The sequence below is a fragment of the Haplochromis burtoni genome, unplaced genomic scaffold (genome assembly GCF_018398535.1).
Source record: "Haplochromis burtoni strain Fernald_Lab_line unplaced genomic scaffold, NCSU_Asbu1 Contig_115, whole genome shotgun sequence".
In the NCBI taxonomy this organism is placed as follows: Eukaryota; Metazoa; Chordata; class Actinopteri; order Cichliformes; family Cichlidae; genus Haplochromis; species Haplochromis burtoni.
In genome coordinates, this window is record NW_024582476.1 from 1368509 (window position 1) to 1384913 (window position 16405).

The 16405-nt window shown below is 40.8% G+C and overlaps 1 protein-coding gene across 1 annotated transcript; it reads left to right on the top strand.

The window, feature by feature from the left end:
- Positions 1–943: 943 nt before the first annotated feature.
- Positions 944–13373, top strand: eral1 (Era-like 12S mitochondrial rRNA chaperone 1). The gene is made up of 11 exons (XM_005928459.2): positions 944–1195; positions 4633–4791; positions 4931–5058; positions 5147–5224; positions 5316–5362; positions 5451–5512; positions 5651–5763; positions 7379–7675; positions 7755–7904; positions 8324–8404; positions 9832–13373. Exons 1-11 carry the CDS (start codon positions 1090–1092, stop codon positions 9952–9954), a joined length of 1344 nt encoding a protein of 447 aa, XP_005928521.1. The 5' UTR covers positions 944–1089; the 3' UTR covers positions 9955–13373.
- Positions 13374–16405: the final 3032 nt, after the last annotated feature.

Consider the following 16405-nt stretch of genomic DNA (forward strand, 5'->3'; position numbering starts at 1 on the left):
CAGCTCATCCTCATGAATTAGTGCTTAAATCTTACGGGGAGGTGAGTGAGTTTGTCAGCATGCATGCTTTCTTCAGGTTAGTATGCTGCTTTAGGTGACCCATGCTCAATATATCCTCAACAACACTGTCAATACTGTGCTTCAAGCACCCTTGGGGATCAGCTCTGTTGTGTGCGCTCATGGGACAAGAGTGAAAGAAAATGTCTGAGCAGTGCAATCTGATTTGCGGTTGTGGGTGCAGCATTGCTCACAAAGTAATCTAGAGAATATCACCTCTTCTAAAAGTCCCTTTGAGGTCTGTCAAACTGCAGGTTGCTCATGTTGGCAGACGCGTTTGTGCATTGTGATGAGCTGATTTGGGATTGCCGTCGGCTGATTTCAGCTTGTCTCTGTCCTTCCTGCTGTAGACAGGTGGTTCCTAAGCTGGGGCCTCAGGGGACTTCTGGGAGTTAAAGAGGGTTTGCTGCTAAATGACACACAAGAGTTATATTATTTTGTTATGTAGAAGTAAGGCCTAGAGAACAGTTGTGCCCACTCGAATAATTTCCTCCATCGCATAGTTCCTCCAAACTCAATGATCTCTCTTCTCATTCCCCAGCCTTTATTTGTTTGTTTCCTTGTTTCTCTTCTTATGCAATCATTTTCAGTCACTCAGACCATGAACTGTCATTTTCGATTTAGTCAGTGAAGAGTACGCAACTGGTACAGTCTTTACTGAGTCATTAGGAGAGTAGTTGGATATTATGATGTAAATCTTGTCAAACAATAAATATTTCAGTTTTATTTGCCTTGAAAAAAATCAGTTTAATCAGTGGGTTGTGATTAATTTGCTATCTGACTTTAACGTTTCAGATGAATGCGAGTAGGATGTTCAGGGGTGCAGTTGACCCTGCGGCCGCTAGGGGGCGGTGTAGCTTTCACAAGCACACTCATACAGACCCTCTCCAGAGCGGAAGATACCTCTCTTTGGTTAAAGCAACATGGTTTTACCTTACAGGCAATGTGAATGTAAACAAGTGATCCAGTTCTTCGCAGACGAACAACGTCTTGTTAGCTAAAACACAGCAGCTGTTGTTTTGTCAAAGTAAGATGGCTCTCAGAGTGTGTGGTCGCTTTTTCAGAGACTCGGCTGTCCTCTCCAGGCGGCTCGCCGTGTCTGCTCGACAGGAAAGTGCGTCATGGTTTCTGACAGCGGGTCAGTGGAGACATTATTTTTCTGCTTATCGTTTATTTTGTTCATTTTTGAAAGGAGAAATATTTGAGGCTCGGGGTTAATACCAAATGGGGAAAAGTGAAATGTCACCTGTAGCTCGGAATGAATGAATGAATGAATGCTAATACCATAGACATTATAATGACATCTACATGGATGAAGATGTCATTGCTGCTTTGATTAACTGTATAGACGCCGTGTAAAGGACCGTGAACAGACAGAAAATATGGCTGATAATTTGAGGCGGAAAAGATGAGCTACTGTTATCGATATATTATCTCAATGCTTTACCTGGGTTTTCTTACATGCTGAGAACTCAAAACTGGATTATAGATGGCAGACAGTTGGTGTCGTAAACCACCGCCTCTGTTCAAAGATGGTCGCTCACAGTGGACATAGATGGCTTCTTTCACTCCTCTTTCAAACCATCTGTCCTCTCTGTCCAAAATGTGAACATTGGCATCCTCGAAAGAGTGTCCTTTATCTTTAAGATGCAGATGGACTGCTGAGTCTTGTCCTATGGAGGTGGCTTTGAGAACCTTCACAGACACATTTCTCACTATAGATGTTTTTTGACTGAAAAATGAGACGTTCTCCAACACGTCATTAAAACCTGCCATGTTGTTGTAAGACTGAGTCAGTCTGGCATCAGTCTGCAATTGATTGGGGTCAAGTTAGTAATAACATACAAGAAAGCGTGTCTGGAGCTGCTGTTGTTGTTACCTGTTGTTACCTACCGGCAAGCACTCACAAAAACTCTTGAATCCCTTTTTTCTAAAGGTACATGTTTAGATCATTACCAGTAAATAGCTGAAAGGTTAAAGCGCTTTGTAAGTGGATGACTCTTTCTGATACACCCTGTAATATATTTGTGCTGAGCAACCGTCCTCTTCTATAGGAATATAACCAGCTGGCAGTCAACTGTGTCGAGTAGACTCAGTTGACCGTGTGTATTTGTTTCACACTGATTGGTTTACACTGTCATTTTTTAAAATTGATACATTTTGTAAAATTTACTTTGAATTACGTAGGCTGTTCGCATCCCAGACCCAACCAATTCTGATTTTTATTTTTTTGAATACACCATCAAGTCAGTTAAACTTCTGAGATATTGATCTTTGTAGTTAGGTAGTAGAGGGGCTGTTAATCCGTCTTAAGAGTGTAGAGGAAAGTCCAGGAGAAAAACCAGTTACTCTAGGACAGAGGTTCCCAAAGGGGGGAGGGGAGGGAGGGGGGGGGTGGCGCAGAGCCATTGCAGGGGCGCGGTATGAAAAAAAGAAAAAAAAAAAAAGAACGCTTGGACACTGCTAGCATAATGGACAGGCTTTTGACGGGGCTCTCACACAAACGCAAAGCAGCAGATTAAGCATCGCCAAATATGTTTCCAAACCAACTTCCTTCCAAGCCAAAGACTAGAAAATATGTTGAAGCATATCTTTCCTTTGGCTTCACCTGAACAAGTGCCAAGGTAAGGTATCCCCTGCAGAATTGGTTTGGACAAACAGTATCCCACATTCTCGATTTTTAGTTCACAAACACTTCTTGACTAACTACTCCTGACATTTTGGAGATGTTAGCTCTTTATAGAGTAAAATTACAGTGGGATAGAAATAATATCAGGCTGATCCTGCCACAATTAGTTCCCCCTGTCCAAATCACAGACAAACAGTATCCCACAGTTGTTTTTGTTTTTGAATCCATTTTGTCACAGAGAGGCATTTTTTGAAAAATGTGTTGATAGCAATGTTGAGTATTATTACACAGGGAAAAAAAACTACACGTAAAATAATTACACTGTGACGCCTCTGCCTTTCTAAATGGAGCGACAGTAACTGCGTGTGTGTATGTAAGCGTGTAAAACCTGCAGACAGTCAGATTAACAGTATTTTGTCTCTATCTGCCGTTCTGCAATTCATCTCATGTAAACAATAACGTGGCGCACAGCGTGACGTGAAAAAAGGCACATACCTTTTTTGACGTTGCGTGATGAACTCTGTATTCCTTGTCCACACGTAAACGCAAAAAAGGAGTTTTAAAAAATCTCAGTTTTTCTGTGATTCGAAACGGCGTTTACGTGTTGACGAAAGGCCCAAACGCACAGAAACAGCTGCGTTTTTCGAAAATACCCATGCAGGTGTGGACGTAGTGTAAAAGAGTTAGTAGTGTATTTTATTACTACCTGTAATTTATTGCAGTTTACTTGTATTTGCTTAATTGTTTACTAAATGTTTGAGGCGTGAAATAAACCGCAATGGAGTTTGAAAACAAAATATGGGTGTGTGTGGTTGGAGTATGTGTTTGTGCAGGGGGGGGGGAAACCACTACTCTAGGAGAACTGGACAGGGCTGTAGAAGGTCCATAAGCGATCGCCAGGATCGGCATCTGCTCCATTTGTGTAAGGAGGAACAGGATGAGCTTCGCCAGAATGACCTCCTACAGCCTGCTGGTGTGGTTGTGTCTCTGACCACACAATCAAAAACAGACTACATAAGGTGGCCTGAGTACTGACATCCTCTGTTGGTCCCTATGATGTTGATCCTGATTGGATTTTGCCATCAGAATACCAGAATTGGCAGGTCATCACTGATGCCCTTTGCTTTTTAGAGATGAGAGCAGATTCACCCTGACCATATGTGACAGAGTCTGGAGAAGGCGTGGAGAACGTTATGCTGCCTGTAACATCGTTCAGTATAACCGGTTTGGTACTGGGTCAGTGATGGTCTGGGGATCCATATTGATGGAGGGACACAAAGACCTCTACAGGCTAGGCAACAGCACCATGATTGCCATTAGGTATCGGGATGAAATCCTCGGACATTGTCAGACCCTACTGCCCTAGTGCCCGGCCTCATGTAGTGAGAGTAGAGCAGTGAGTTTCTGGAAGATGATCCTGTTGATTTTGGTCCAGCTCAAGGAGGAATCCCCCCTCCTCTTACTATTAAAGTCCTTTCTTATTAAACTTTTGGAAAGCTGATTTTAAAAGTAGTTTAAATCGTAAATTGATTACATTTATATTTGCTAGATAAAGTGAATCATTTCTCTCCTGCACAGTGCTAACAGGAGCAGCCTGAGACTTTATACCTCCACTAAGGCTCAAAATTCTCTGCAAAAGTAACAACAAATTGCTTGTTAACACATTTCTCCATAAAAGTGCTTGTTATCCAAAACGACTTTTAAAAGCTGCAGTTTTGGGGGTAAGACAGCACAAAAATCTTGGAGTTATGTGATGATGTATGGTTTATTTTGTGAACTGTTTTTTTTGGGGGGGGGGCGGGAGGCAGGGCAGGAGAGGGTTTGGACAAAGAAAATCTGAATGCGTCACTATTCTGTGTCATATTAACATCCCAGTAAGAATAATCAGTCAGTCAGCTTGCGGGCCAGCTGGCAGTGAAGTGATGGAGATTTTGATGTCTTTACAGGAAATGCTGCCTGCAGCCGTGGAGGGGGGAACGGATTTATCTTCACTCCTGCTTGTTTTATTACATCAGAGGCATTTCTCAGCAGACTGATGAAAGGCAAAGCAGCAGAGGCAGACGGCAACATTTATCGCCTTCCAGCCTCAGTTCCGCCAGACAGCGGTAACCAGACCACTGCCTCAGAGATTTACATCTCTAAATTTGCCTGATCATTCCAACTCAGCCTTTTTCCAAAAATTGCCCATGTCATCCTTCTGTCGTGTTTATGGTCTGTCTAATGTTTAGTGTTGTGTCTTTTTAGGTGAACAGTTGTCTCTGTTAATGAAACATCCAGATCAACCTGAAAACTCAAAGGTTTTGAAAGTGGCTATAATAGGTGCCCCAAATGCTGGGAAATCCACATTGTCCAATCAGCTCCTTGGCAGAAAGGTTTTGGTTTTTGTTTTTAAAAAATCTTTACTCTGTAAAATATTTGTCTTATTGCTCACCTTCTAAAATCTGTAATCTTGTCTTAAAGGTGTTTGCTGTGTCCAAGAAAGTACACACTACACGGTCACGTGCACTGGGCGTCCTAACAGAGGAAGACACACAGATAGTACGAACCTTTTCGCTTCCTTTCTGTTTTAATCCAGGAATGTTGCTCAGAAGTTATATGCCTTTGTCAATAAATTGTTTGTTTTTTGTAGATCTTGCTTGATACTCCTGGTCTTACTACTCCATCAAAGGTCAAAAGGTGCTTTTCCCATTTAGATATTACTCAAGTCTGTCTCCCTCTGGTTTTATTCTGCTGTGTAATACATGAATAAATTCTGTCTTCAAAGACACCAGCTGGAGAAGTCTTTGCTTGTGGATCCCTGGAACACGGTCAAAGAAGCTGATCTAAGTATGATATATTCACTCTGGGTCATTTATTAACCGCAATTGAGCAGTCTCTATTTTTTTATTATTATTCTTTGTGCTGATCTAATGTGAACAGTGGTGCGCAGTGCTCCCTTTTAAATGCTTATAATTGCATTTCCAGTGGTAGTCATGGTGGATGTGGCAGACAAATGGATGTGCAGCAGGCTCGACTTTGAGGTGCTGAAATGCCTGGCCCAGCACCCGGATATTCCAGCAGTCCTAGTCCTGAATAAGGTACTTTTTGCTGGAGTAAAATGTGCATGTTTCGCATGATTCATAAAAGCAGAAACTACAAGGCAGGAAGAAATCTGATTGATAAAAGCTTATGTAGTAATGTAGTCTAGCCTTTCTCTTGTATGAATGCCTCATATTGTAACCTCTTGACAAGTACTTAGTAATAACTGTAGTTATACCACCTCACATGCTTGTTTATAACTATTTAAAACAAGCAGTATTTGCAGGGATAGTAGCAGTTAATGTACTGTACACTTTACAAGAAGCCCTTTTTTGCCTATAACATCCTAATTCATTATTATTATTGAAGCTAAAAGCTAAAGCTGGCATCATTCAGTGTTTGTGTCACTGTCACCAAACCAAATAAAGAGCCCAAAATCAGTTCATCTCACAGTAGCTTCTAGTGTCAGAATCATGTCAGTGGCCTTCCATCCCAAACCCCACAGGATGATTAAAAAAAGGAAATATGAGAATTTACAGCAGCAGGGAAAGGTCATTAAGTACAATGTTGCTGCCAATACGTGTTTATGTTACAGCTTTGTTCCTTTCATTAGGTTTGTCCACAGTAAGGAATAATATGGGATTCATTGCAGTGAATTCCACTGCAGTGATTGATTAATTCAAATCACTTGATAATAGAAAATCCTCAATGCAAAGTTTTTTTTTGGTGCTTTGTGTAATCCACGACTCTGTAGCGCTCAGTTAGAGCAAAGAGGTGGAGCTGTTATGGAGACCGTGAGCTCAGGTGGAGTGAAAGAAAAGGGTTTTCTAGTGTACAGAATAGCAGCGCTTGTTACTGTAATTGCCATAAAGTCCTTTACTGGGAAAAAGCTGGCTTGAGTCCTTAACCAAACCGCCTGTTCAACAAGCTCCAATGTGAAGAAAAGCGAGCTTTGTAGCTGCTCTCATCCACCGCTGATTGTTTTACACAGAGAATATCTGAAGCAAAGCTACAGAAGTTAGTGCACATAAGCAGGGGTGAGTCTAAAGGGGGGCATGGGGTGTACGAGACCATATTTATTTCAAGACTTTAGTAACACTGTTTTGCAGATTATATAATATATAATATATGCACACACAAAAACTGTCAACTGTTTACCTCCTGCTTGTGTAAGTAAGCCTTCTAAGAAGAAAGAGTGAGCTTGCATCTATACCTAATTTTATTTGACATTACTGTAGTTATGATTATTTATTTTTGCATCTAAGATTGTTTTTAATATGGCAGGTAAATACATAAATGCTTTACTTTTTTATAGATACTGTATGCAAGTATTAAAACACTTCAGTCTAAAATAGAAACCAATGAGCAGTTCATTTTAAAAGAGCTATGTTTTTCTCTTTTGAGTATTTAAAGTATTTTTACCCGATTGCTTAATTAAACAATCGATAAAACGCTCTCTTACTGCAAGAATTAAAGGTTTTAATTGACTTTTCAAGTGTTGTCGGAGTTGGATGTAGGAACTACTACTTTCTTTCTACAGAGCTACAACTGCCAAACAGAGCAAGTGTGCATGTGGCTGCCTTTACAGTTTCCATCACCGTGATGGTATAAAGAAAATAGTTCCTGCATGAAAAGGCGATAATGTTTGCATATTTTATTTTATTTTATTTTAAGGTGGACCTCATGAAGGCTAAAGATAGACTGCTGGATATCACGGCTCAGTTGACGTGTGGAGTGGTGAATGGACGCAAAATGCGGATCAGGCCAGTGATCAAGCCCCCGTGGGCAGAGAAAAGATCAGAAAGGGCTTCAGAGGGTGAGGAAAACGCAGAACCCGAGGATGGGAGTGAGCCGACCTCTGCGCTGAGCAAAGAACAGCTGAAGACACTGAGAAACCAGCAGGGCTGGCCTCACTTCAAGGACGTGTTCATGCTGTCGTCAGTGGACAGAGAGGACGTGGACACTCTGAAGGTAAATGTTATATGACCACATCAAGATACACTGTAATGTTCATGTGGTATAACTGTGTTCTGTTTTTCTGTTCTTAAAGAGCTACTTCATGGTTGCTGCCAAGCCAGGATCATGGCAATATCACAGTGAAGTCCTGACTGACCAAAGTCCAGAGGAGGTCTGCACTAACATCATCAGAGAGAAGCTTCTGGAGTATCTGCCCCAGGAAGTGCCCTATTCAATGACACAGGTGACTAATGAACCAGTGAACTCTCTGAAGTCACATGTGACCGTAAGCTGACAGCAAACTGCACTCGTCACATCTGGCTGCACTGATTAAAGCCTATTTAAAGGGCTTCATACTTGCCTCCATTCTACATGTTGACATGTGCTTGATGCAGCTGTTTGTTGCTGCTTCTAAAGAAGCCCAAGGGTCATTTTTGAATACACCATTATAAAATCTGTCATTACAGAATCACACAACCATGTCAAAGGCGTACTGTGGGCTTGATTAGTTATTAGCAGCTCTTGGAGTTATGCGACATGAGTTTCTCTCCGCACAGAATATATTATCTGCTCTTGCTTTGATCTCTGCTGCCATTTTTAAAAACTTTATTTGCCTAATGTGTGAAGAATACATTTCTAAGATCCAAATGTCTCTATTTTTAGTCTGTTGAACTCTGGCAAGATGGAGAAGATGGAGTGCTGGATATTTCTGTGAAACTTTACACAAAGAAAGAAACCCACATGGTAAGCATTCTCACTCTTTATTGGGCTTTTATCACGTGCATCTGTGTTAGTGAAGTGCTGTACTTGGCCTGCATACCAAATGAGACAGCCGTAAACGTGCTGTATGTCCATGTAGTTGTAACCTCACACCAACAATCAAACATGCTGGTGGTAGTGTGATGCGTCTGGGGCCACTTTTCTGCTTCAGCAGCTGGATAACTTGCCATAGTTCACCTCTAAATGTCTCAAAAAGCAAAAAAAAAATGAAGGTTTTGGAGTGGTTTAGTCAAAGTGTTGAATCCAGTTGACATGCTTTGAGGTTTCTTCCTGTTAACAGAGTTTTTTCTTCCCACTTTCGCCACAGTGCTTGCTCATAGGGGCTCAAGTGATTGTTGGGTTTTCCTCTGTATGCGTTATTGTAGGGTCTACCTTACAATATAAAGCACCTTGAGGCAACTGATGTTGGGATTTGGCGCTGTGTAAATAACTTTTAATTACTTCCGCATGCTTTAGCAAGAGTTGCATATTTTGAGTATTGATGGGAAGTCAATTCCTTGAAAGTACTTTTGTGTTCAGTGGTGTGACCACATCTACTGCAGTATCCATATAATCACATAGCCAGGACAGCCATCCATCTGTTTTCTTAACACTTTATCCAACTTTGGGTCAAAGGGGTGATTGCAGTCGTGCTGCCCACTACTAGGATCAACTCTTTATTTCTACTTCTGTGTGTGGACATGTAATTTAATGATAGGCTGCCATTCTGAAGTGTCAGTGCATGCTGGGCTGAAAGAAGTGAAATCTTTACCTCTCTTACTGACACCTGTAGTCTCTCTGATGGCTTCTGGTATTTGTTTGCCTCGTATCTCCAAAAATTCTTTTTCCTTGTGTTTTTAACTCATAAATATTAGAGCAGCCTTTCTAAGCCATGCATTTTTAACGACAGGGAATATTTGAAGCTACGTCTGTTGTGCTGAAGATGTTTCAAGGTCGGTGACCTCCAAGAAAAGTTATGCAGATCATCGCTGTTCTTCACAGTTTGCATGTCACACAGGAATGATTCAAGAAATGTAGAGGTAGAACTCGAATCAGTAACTGACCAATAAACACTGAATTTAGTGTTTTTCCTGACACAAAGCTACTTTTTACCCATGCATGCAACCATACATGGGTGAAACCAAAGACCAGAGATATAAAGGACACCGACTGATTTATAGAGGTTTTAATCAAATAAGGTAACGATAGAAAGATATGAATAATCAGCATCTTGAATCACAAATGTTTCATCTTTGACAAGTTCATTTTCCTGCAGTTTTGATATGACGCTGAGGTTATGATGCTCGTCTAAACTTTTCCTGAAGGAAACTATTCTTCCGTAAATGAAATAAAACCTTTCATGTGCTCAGTGGTGCCTGATGCTGATGTTTCTGTTTCTATTGTGTGCGTAGAGGATGGTGATCGGCACAGCTGGACAGATGGTAGCGCGGATCGCACAAGAAGCGAGCGAGGACCTGAGCAGAGTATACCTGAGGGAAGTCAGGTTGAAGCTCTCAGTCAAGCTGAAAAAGTGAAAATGGATGAAGGACTTGCAATAGGAAGAGAAAAGGACAGACCTCTCATCATGAGTTTGATATGGCGCTGTAACTTAACATATAAAATATTCTCAGACCCAAAACTCCTTTGACCTGACACCTCTCTGAAGAAAAGGAATTCTACTATAAATTGTGACTTTTGCAGCCTCCATTCATCCCGTGCATTATTAAAGCTTTTACATAGAGATGTTACAGAATGCGGTTCATAGATTGATGTTGAAGTGCAAAGAGCACTTTGGTTTTTCTGCAAAAAACCAAAGTGTTGATTAAATGCAGCTTCCACAAGCCACAAGAGCCCCCACCCGAATTATTATTTTTTATTATTATTGTTATTAAGCAGTGATATATTTTCAGTAACAAACATGACATAGACTCCCATCAAATGAGTGTTTTGACACAAGTTTGACAGTGTGCTCATGGCTGAGCAGGTTTGGCGAGCTGTGAAAAAGCCGATGGTTTATCTTTGGCTCTCAGAGCTTTTTACTTGGCGGGCGCCTCGTGCAAACACGGGCTGTAGATAAACTGAAGCGGGACCTGCGCAGTCATGTTCACTCAAATGTCCCTGATGTACCATCCAACCCTGTTCCCTCCACTCCCACATCACTTTAGCCTCCTCCACTGCCTTTGAAGTGTGGCCATCCATCCCTGCAACTATCACTTTTTTGTTCTGCTTCTTTCTTCCTTTTTCTCCCCCCCCTCTCACCTCCCTTCTCTGCTTCCCACTTCTCCCTCCTTCTGCTTTTTTGGCTCTTATAAAGCCCAGCTTTGCCCCTGAGGCCTGAATTGTCTCCCTAATGGATGGCAAAATGGAGCACTAACCTGATGCTAAAATGGGTCAGATAATGGTGATTAGATTCATTCCTGCTGCCTGTGAGTTAACTTGACGGTTACTCTATTCGGGGCATCTTGATGAATAACCAGCTAGTGGCCTTAAGCAGGGGAGGGAGGGAGAGGCCTCGAATGTCTCTCAGAAGCTGTGTCAGCCCCTCAAGCTCCCCCTACTCTCAAAAACGGCTGCTTCCCAGTGATTAGACAAGCCCGTTGCACAGCAGAGATCGCCACTTTGACAAGCCGACAGCAGTTGGGAAATATTTAAACCGATGTACGTCGGCCAGGGAAGGAAAGCAATCCCTCAAACACAATCAGTTTAAAGTGCTGATATGCTGCACCGAGATGAACAAAAAACAATGAGAAGCTTATTTAAGAACCATCTGCTTTATTTCATATGCACCTATTTAAAAAAAAACAACAAAAAAACAAAAGGAAATACCCGCCAGGAGCTTGTGAGTGACACCTCCCGGTCTAGATGACATTGAGAGAAGGCTGTAGAACCCTTACCATTACTAAAACTCAGTAATGGTAACGGTTTGACAGCCTCCCTCAGAGTGTTCAGGCTCAGTTACAGTGTTGGTGTGCTGATAGCAGCGGAGGGGGAATGAAACCCTGGATAGTACATCATCTATACTGTAGTGTCTCTTTTTTAAACTTACAGTATAAGATGATATCCTGTCCAGGGCACAAGACAGACCCATGAGCAGGGAGTCCTTGTAGTTTGTAATCTGCAAGAACAAGGAGGATAACTGTTAGAGTAGAACAACCAATTAAAATGTTTGTAATATGAAATCTGTTTTGTATTTAAATTAAAAGAAAGGGATCCTGTCGCAGAGCCTCCAGGCCTCAGTTACCACATCTCTGTCACATACTCGCCTCTTTGCCTTCAGTGTGTGTCATCGTCTGGTCTCCTTACTGGTCCCTGTGTTGGGTTCCAGCACTTAAAGGCCCCACTCTGGCTCATTAACATACTGTGATGACATCTGGGGTGGACCAGACTGTACTTTTTTTTTTTTTCTTATCTCTGTCCAACCTGATTGCCTCTGTCAAGTGATGGCCCACACCCTTTCTACACCCAGCTGGACTCAAAACACACACAAATACTATTTTTCTTTTAAAAACATACAGTAGGGGAATAATGCACGCGACATATATTCAAGTGTTTGTTGAAGGAAAAAACAGATTATCGTCTACAACAGCTTTTATGGCAAATTTCTGCCAGATCTTTCACATATTTCAAAAAATATTCCTTGAATATTTTTGATTTGTTATTCAGAATATATGTTATTCTTTCATTTGCCATTCATTGTCTTGTCCAATGGGATTAGGGATTTTATTGTCCCCAAATAATGCATTTAGGTTTTTGGTGTTTAATGCAGTGGGTTCATTTTTCTTCACAGTTACACATACAAAAGGCTGGATAAGCCGCGCACAAAGGTTTGGGTCCAGGGGAATTTCTTTTAAAATAATTTTCACATGTTGCTCTGACCTCTTGCCAAAATGTCCTGCACTGCAAAAGCAGTAGTCTCATTTAGTGCACATATCATTTGGCAGGAGCATATGTTCACTTTACCCAGGTATGTCAGTCTGCGGTATGAACTCTGACACAAGTAGGCGTCCAATCTTCTGCTGACATTTCAGTTTCAAAATGTTCTAGTGAGCAGATTCTAAAACAACGCCTGCGATTGGTGGTGACCTTGCTGATACGTCCACACCTGTGAAAACTTGATGGACTTCAAATTCTTTGGAAAGGTTAAAAAAGATTGATGAGCAGCAACAATTGCTTCTGTCGTGTTTTGTAATTCAGCCGAGGTTGAATCTGAGTCATTTTCAGATTTGCTAAAGACCACACCATTTGTTTTATTACGTCCAGATGTATAAAACTTTATGATGACTGTTTGAAAAACTGCTTTAAGGTCTTCTAACTTGGATATCCCATGCTTTCGATTCAGTTCTTTGAAGGACATCATAACATCTTGACTCATTTTAAGTACTTTGGAAATGCTAAAGTTTAAATTTAGCAGCGTTTTTTCCTGTGGTAAGAAAATTGTTTACCCGCTTTGAGACAAAGAGTCCTGGTTTTTAAAATATTTTCTGCCTTCACTGCATTTGCGGCCTTTTCACTGTGTCTAAATATGTGGGGAGAGGTCGTTTTTGACCTTAAGATTGCACATGAAATTTAAAAAAATAAAGGTATAATAGACTTAAGCTGTGCAGCCCAGTCATACAATGATGGGTCTAGACATTCTTCACCCCCAGAATCAAAAGACAAGTGTAATTATATTCTAATATGATGAACTGCAACATTGCAAAAGTTAGGCTCCTTTTTCTTTCTCGCTAAGCAGTATAAACTTTCAATTATATACTTCATCAATTTAAGGACTTTTAGAAGAACTACATGTTTCTCATTTTCCCAAATGTTCCTCCATCTCACCAATGTTAATTGTTAGTTTTGACCTTTCTCTGTCACACATGGCTAATTGCAAGAATTCAAGCAGTCAGCCAATGCAAGGTATCTCCTGTCATTTATTTTAAAAAAAAAAAATTAAAAAAAGCTTGGAACTTTATCTCGCCGCATAGTAATAAATCGAATGCTCGCCATCTCTACAATCCTCTGAATCTCATATACTTTGGATTTATGTGCAATGGTTTGGAATTTAATGCCACGATATGTCAGCTGATGTCATGTTATCTGACTTATTAAACGGGCTCTATTCCTCTTTCTCACGCTTAGCTAGATTGCGGGATATGGAGAGCTGAGATGTAATTTTTTATTAGATATGCCACATACACGCCGAACATCAAATTCACAGTGTCAAATTATGGCTGGACTGTGATCGAGCGGGTTGCCTGCTGTGGTTTGTCTTTAATCCCTGACAGTTTGTCTGCATCCCTTCAAAACAGACTGTTTTTCAGGAGAAAATTAGTCTTCCTGGGGGGTTTAGCTGTCTCTTGCTCCTCGTGTAGAAACTCGTTGAATTCCAAGTTCAAAATTGGTGCAAAAGCTTGTTAAGCTGTAAATGACTCTGGTGGGAGTCATGTAGTGCAGGATGTATGCAGGAATACACAATGTACACCACATCTTTTTCAGGTGTAGGGACTCCTCAAGCAGCACTGATGAAAGCACTAGTTCCAAAACCAAGTTATTCATATAGAAAAACACTATTCACCCCCTATTTTAAGGGCGGGTTCATTTATCATAGCTCAATGTGTACCTACAGAGGGAATACCTAATATTTTGAACCAAATCTAATCATTCAATTCAGTAACTACGTGCATGCCGTGTATGAACCCTGGGAGCACGTTAGGTGGAACGTGACAGTTGCCATGGTAAAACACTCCCTAGTTAGGGTGTGGGATCTGGCGGGGGGTGTGAGAGGTGAGATAAAGATGGAGGTATTACTATCTGGGGTTTGCTTTGCCTTGAGCTCTTTATCTGCTGTAGAAATGCTTCTACTCCTTCTACAACTTTCCATTTGCATGCATAGATAAGCTTTTTTTTATTCTCCAGCACTCATTAGCACAACAGGGAAGGATGCCTTTATTGTGCCACAAATTTGGTTTTGAATCTTTACATGATTGGAGGAAATTTGCTGGAAGTTTTATTAAAATGTTAGCTCAAAGAAAATTGTAAAGTAAAGATACAACCCCCCCCCCTTGCCAATCCCCAATGCAATGGTAAATGCATTGGGGACTGCAGGCAGGCTAATTAACAGCGATGGAATTTGGAAATAATAGAGAGATTTTCTGATTCACAGATTTATTTTTATTATGAACAGAAGGTAGTTCCATCAGAGATATGAAACATCTGGCCAGTGGTCACATTACTGAAGGTTTCTAAGTGGGACTCCAAATGGGGCTCTGTTTGGGTTTGACTCCTTATAAAAGGTTCTGAAGATTCTTGGCCTGTGATTACTGAGTGCGTGACATGCTGAAATATTCTGGCAAGTTTAGCATTTGTGTGTTCAGTTATATTAAAGCACCAGAAGGTGAGATGGGAGATTTATTTAAGTACTGGAGAACAATTTGGAGGAACTTCAGATTAAGGGTTTTGCATTAAGGTGCTTAAATCTAATGCACTGTTGGAGATTAGATCATTTTCCCAGCCACACTAGTTTTTGACTTCTTAGATTAAAGTTACAGAAGTGAATAAAAATGTGTGCTGCTGAGCTTTGATCTACTTTCTTCTTCCATTAATCGTTCTACAGTCCTTTTAATCCTACAGCCTGACCCATAGACTGGAAACCACAGAAGTGAAGTACCTGAATGTATATGATCTCAGGAATTCGCATGATAAGGTGGGGCCAGGTTTCACAATGAACTCACCCGAAACTCTGGCTGATTGGGACCCACACCCAGTTTCACACCTTGGCTCAGGCGATTAGAGGATCATCAGGGGGTCCTTTTGTCCCTCTGTGGGAGGATACTCCCATTAGGTTTATATCTGGGACTCTCCACCATTTGACCTTAGAACTGAAGAAGCTTCTCGGATGAGAGGTGAAACGTCTTCAAGTAACTTAAAGAAGTCCAGACGCTTTTCTTTGCAAGCTCCTTTGACCTGAATGTATATGATTGGTTGAACTAGCTCTATCTCGGCACTGTTGTACATGGTCATTTGCATCATAGTTAATCTAACAGCATCGTACATTAGAGAAGGATATTTTAGTCAGAGCTTGATATGTAAATAAAAATTACACATTTGTCCAAATTTGCAGGATTTCAGTCTTTATTATTACATTGTGTACTTTGATTTGAAGTACATCCCCTGGAGTTTTTTTTTTTTAACCAGACATTTGGACAAATAAATATCAGATCCCTTTTGAAAAGGCAACTACAGAAATGGGTAATATAAAACCTTTATTTGTCACACCTCACCATGTTAGAATCAGGGCTTCCAGATTAGGTGGTAAAGATCTGAAGTTAGAAGTTAGAGATAGACATGGAGGTATGTGTAGCGTCATTGTGCCGAGATCTTAAGTCTTTCTTAAGCCTTCCGAGAAAAGGATGTGGTTGCCTATGAGTCTGGCAAATGGTAATTATATAAAATGATATATTTAAAATGAATGATCCCCCTGTGGGGAAAATCCTTTACAAATGGTCTAGATTTAAAACTACTGCACATTTGCCCCGGACTGGCAGCCCCAGCAACTGTAGTCCAAAAGCAGACTGTCTGATGCTTGCAGTCAGTTGATTTAATTATGAACTCTTCATTATATCAAAGAGTTTTAAGATGACGTGAGACTGACTCTAGAAAAGTTGAGGTAAAGTTTGAAGTGGGTTAAAACGGATTATGGATAGATCTAAAGAAGAAAAATAACAGATTAGAATTCTAATTTTTTGCAGCTGAAGGAATTCTGAGTGGTGAACAAAGTCAGTAAACTAATGTCAGCGGGTTGCAAAATACCTACAAACAGTTATAACAGTTAATGATAAGCTTGTTGAGTAAGTGGCTGGCAAGCAGAAAACAGCTTCTATCTTTAACCATCTATTTTAAAGAGTATTTGCTTGTTCAAGTAGCCTACTGTATAAAAGGACCTGACCACTGAGAAACATGAGGACCATGTATCCTGTAAGGACCATTTGCACAACAATTATATGT